Here is a 4462-nt window from a genome sequence, read left to right as displayed (position 1 = left end):
CAGTTCCACATGTGAAATACCACGGATTTGGTTACTTTTCAATGCTTCTTTCGGCGAAATAGTCTTTGATTTATTGCTTTGAATCATTTAAAAAAAAAATTAACTCACTTGATGTCGAATGATGCACACGAGTTTTCGAAGGCAGGTCTGACTTCCTTAGGAATGACTTCCTGAGCGAAAAACTATCGGATGCAATCAAAAATCGTAAAAAGATTCAACTTACAATGTGGATTTCACGATGTTGGTTCGGATTCGAAACAGAAATCAATCCAGATAGCTGTACTTTTGCACGTCGTTGTGTTCGCCAAGCTGGAGCAGAACTTCTCTCGAATTAGAAGCAAAATTACGTATTTCGAATCCACCTTTGGCGTGAACTAATTTAACTTGTTTAGTTAGTTCTACGGCCTGGTTTATCGTATCTACACTTTTCAAGAAATCATCTACGTAATGATCTTCTACGATGGCTCTCGCAGCCTCGGGAAATTCAGCAGCATGATCCAAAGCGTTCCTGTTTTTGACGAATTGGGCCACGCACGGTGAACAAGTGGCACCAAAGGTGACTACGTCCATAATGTAGACTTGGGGTGGTTCCTGTGGATGGTCCCGAAAGAGAAATCGCTGATACTGCTTATCAGATGCACGAATTCTAATTTGGTGGAACATTTCCTTAATGTCACCTGTAATCGCTATATTTCTTTGGCGGAAACGTAGGAGAACGGCCGGCAGCGAAGTCAAGAGATCGGGCCCTTTCAATAATGTATCGTTCAGCGACATGCCGCTAACGCGAGCAGCTGCGTCCCAAATTAGTCGTACCTTTCCTGGTTTCTTCGGGTTTTGAACTACACCCAACGGGAGGTACCAGGTCTTATCCGATTCAGTTTCACTTAGCTCTTTCCTCGAAGCTTTATGGGCATAGCCTTTTTCCAGGTATCCTTTAATTTGTTCGCGTACCTTAGCATCCAAAACAGGATTCTTCGCGAGACGTGACTCAAGCGAGCGTAATCTTCGATTGGCCATTGGGAAACTATTTGGGAACCGTTGATCCGGATGTTTGAACAATAACCCAGTTTCAAATCGTCCGTCAACTCGTCGCGTTGTCGCTTCTAGTATGGCCAAGGCTCGCTTGTCATTTTCTGGTACGTGACCATCTGTTGGACTGGATTCCTCGATTTTCAGCAATTGTCCTATAAGAGCATGTAGTTCCTTGTCACAGGACATCAAATCAGAATGGACGTGGAGTTTTTCAATTGCTTCAGTCCCAATTAGTTGCTCCCCATACACACACCAGCCTAAACGGGTTTTAACAGCAACGGGATCATTAGGATGACCTTCACGAACCTTGAGTGAAGTCAACAGCATTGTGTGTTCAATTCCAATGATCATCTTAGGTGTGACATCAGAATATCCTCGAACGGGTAATCCTCTTAGATGGGGATAATCTTGTGTCATTGTAACATAATCGAGCGTTTGCTTAGGAAGAATGAGATTTGCAACTGTACGTACGTTGTTCAGTCTAAATGATTCCGTTTTTCCTACACCGTGAGCTGTTATTGAGATTCTTTGAGACAGTTTTTCCTCGCGTGATACGTTTGCCGTCCAACTGAGCCATAATGGTTCGGTTTGACCTTCTACTCCAAGTTCAGTGGCTACAGCAGCTTCAAGTAACGTTGATGATGACCCATCATCGAGAAATGCAATAATTTCAACTGTTTTACCGTTCGCTTTTAATATTATAGGAAGATAGCGAAATAAAGAAGACGAGGAATGAGAATTATGATGAGCAATACTAGCATTTATCGGAATGGATGTCGTTGAATGTAATAATGGATTATGACGGAGTCGGCAATCACCTACGCCGCATTCTTTAGACGATCGACATGGCCACTTCTTGTGAGGAATAAGGCATGTGCGACACAGGTTTTTTTCTCTGACTGCTTTCAATCTTCCGTCGATATCTAACTCCAGGAATTGTTCACAGTTAGCTATTTTGTGACTAGCACATCGACAATAAGAACAGAATATCTTCGAAACATCTCTCTGAGGCTGACTGGTATTTCGGTCATTTTCTGTTTCCATATGGGTGAACAAACTTTGTTTTGAAGTCTTTTTCGGATGTTCACTCTTTCCCCAAAATGGCGCGACGATATCAGCTGCAATATTTCCTCGTTCTGTTGTAAAATGACTGAACACTTCCAAATTAATTGTAGAATATTGTCGTTTGTACTCAGACCACTGCATTTGCATTTGCGACGGTAGTTTATTCACAAGCTCCAGCAATATTATCGGGTCGTGAAGGTAGTCCAAAAGATTGGCCATTATCATGTGATCTACACAACTTCGAACCTCCAGTCCGAATTTGACAATCGACTGTAAATTGTCTTCTTTTGGTGGAGCAGTCTTCCGGAGTTTATTCAACAGAGAGTGTAGAAGAATTTCAGGGCGTCCAAAATGTCTCTTTAGTATTTCGAGAACTTGGGGAACGGATTCGGGTATCATGAGCCGACTTTTGACCGCTTCCAAAGCTTGCCCTCTTAAGGAACGTTGTAATCTGGACAAATTTTCCGCGTCGTTGAAACCACAGAACTTGGTACTATTCTGGAACGTACTATAGAAGAGGGGCCAGTCTTCCGGGTCTCCTGCGAAATATGGTAGGTCGCGGTTTATGACTTGACGGGAAGCTAATTGAGCTGCGGAAGGTGCGATATAGCGATCTAACGATTGTTGCAAATTAACATTTGTACTGAACGGCATAGGTTGAGTCGTTGGCGAACGAGTAGTATCACCTTGAATAATATTACCGTCTCTGGTTGCCCCACTTATAAAATTGTTCATCGCCGGCGGGTTTTGGCTTTGATGAGCTAAAGAAAGTCGACTTAGTGGCATCACCACCGAGGAAATGTCCGGAGCACCAATTGGGCGTGTTTCTAGGGACCGATCTTCTGTCTGAACGTTTCTCAAATTAGGAACCATTTCATTCAAGAGATTATCAGAATGGTTAATGTCCGGTTGCCTAGTCATTTCATATTGCTGTTGAAAGTCAGGATTGTGTTGTGCTACACATGCTGATGCATAATTTGCAGAAGTTGCACAGGGAGTTTGGAACGCTATCATTTGGTTAGCGTCTACGATTGGTATATTCTTGACGGTGCACAATGGGGAAAAAAGTGTACAAACCGCGAAGAAATTCAATATCTTTCGTGCTACATGACCATAATCTATGAAAATCTACTTTCCTTTTGTGAAAATTTTCGGAGAATCGATTGGACATAGTTTCAAACGCCGTACAAGCTTACGAACGGAGATATAGTGCCTTTTTAACCCCTTATTCCCCTATATTTTGCAAACATTTAAGAAAAACACTGATTCGAACCAGAGAATTTTGAATGAAAACAGACCTATCGTGTGTAATTTTTTTTGAGGAATCGAATGAAGGCTGTTCTGGCCTCCGCACGCTTCAGAAAATGGAGTTATGGCTGTTTTTACCCTCAATTCCCCTATATTTTTCAATTTTTTCAGAAAAAAGCTTATTCGAACTTGAAAATTTTGAACCAAATGGGTTGTATTTTGTGTGTTTTTTTTCGAGAAATCGAATGAATGCTGTTTGAGCCCCCGCACGCTTTGGAAAATGGAGTTATGGCTGTTTTACCCTAAATTCTCCTCAATTTTTCAAATTGTTAAGAAAAAGCATGTTCGGACTTGAAAATTTTGAATCTTTTGGGACGTATCTTGTGTGATTTTTTCCGAGGAATCCAATAAAGGCTGTTTGAGCCACCGCACGCTTCGGAAAATGAAGTTATGGCTGTTTTTACCCTCAATTCCCCTACATTTTTCAATAATTTAAGAAAAAATCATGTTCGGACTTGAAAAATTTGAACCAAATGGAATGAATCCTATGTGATTTTTTCCGAGGAACCCAACGAAGCCTATTTGAGCCACCGCACGGATTAGGAACAGGAGTTATGTCTGTTTTACCCTCAATTGCCCAACATTTTTGAAATAGCTCAGAAAAAGCATGTTGAGACCAGATAATTATGAACCAAAAGTAAAGTATTTTGTGGAGTTTTTTTCGAGGAATCGAATGAAGGCTGTTTGAGCTGCCGCACGCTTCGGAAAATGAAGTTATGGCTGTTTTACCTTCAATTCCCCTACATTTTCAAATTGTTAAGAAAACGCATGTTCGGACTTGAAAATTTTGAATCTTTTGGGACGTATCTTGTGTGATTTTTTCCGAGAAATCCAATGGAGCCTGTTTGAGCCACCGCACGCTTTGGAAAATGGAGTTATGGCTGTTTTTACCCTCAATTCCCCTACAGTTTTCAATGGTTTAAGAAAAAATCATGTTCGGACTTTAAAGTTTTGAACCAAATGGGTTGTATCTTATGTATTTTTTTCCAAGGAATCCAACGAAGCCTATTTGAGCCACCGCACGGATTGGAAACAGAAGTTATGGCTGTTTTACCCT

General features: G+C 41.3%; 1 protein-coding gene across 1 annotated transcript; it reads right to left on the bottom strand.

Annotated features, from left to right (window-relative positions):
- Positions 1 to 264: 264 nt before the first annotated feature.
- LOC129738089 (uncharacterized) lies at positions 265 to 3111 on the bottom strand. The gene has a single exon (XM_055729276.1). The coding sequence runs from the start codon at positions 3109 to 3111 to the stop codon at positions 265 to 267; it is 2847 nt and encodes a 948-aa protein (XP_055585251.1).
- Between the last annotated feature and the right edge of the window lie 1351 nt (positions 3112 to 4462).

Source organism: Uranotaenia lowii, chromosome 1 (genome assembly GCF_029784155.1).
Source record: "Uranotaenia lowii strain MFRU-FL chromosome 1, ASM2978415v1, whole genome shotgun sequence".
Lineage (NCBI taxonomy): Eukaryota > Metazoa > Arthropoda > Insecta > Diptera > Culicidae > Uranotaenia > Uranotaenia lowii.
This window is presented reverse-complemented; position numbering and strand designations above follow the sequence as displayed.

Bases quoted from the DNA above. Each gene is read 5' to 3' on its own strand.
- LOC129738089 (XM_055729276.1), bottom strand. From the start codon at position 3,111: ATGATAGCGTTCCAAACTCCCTGTGCAACTTCTGCAAATTATGCATCA.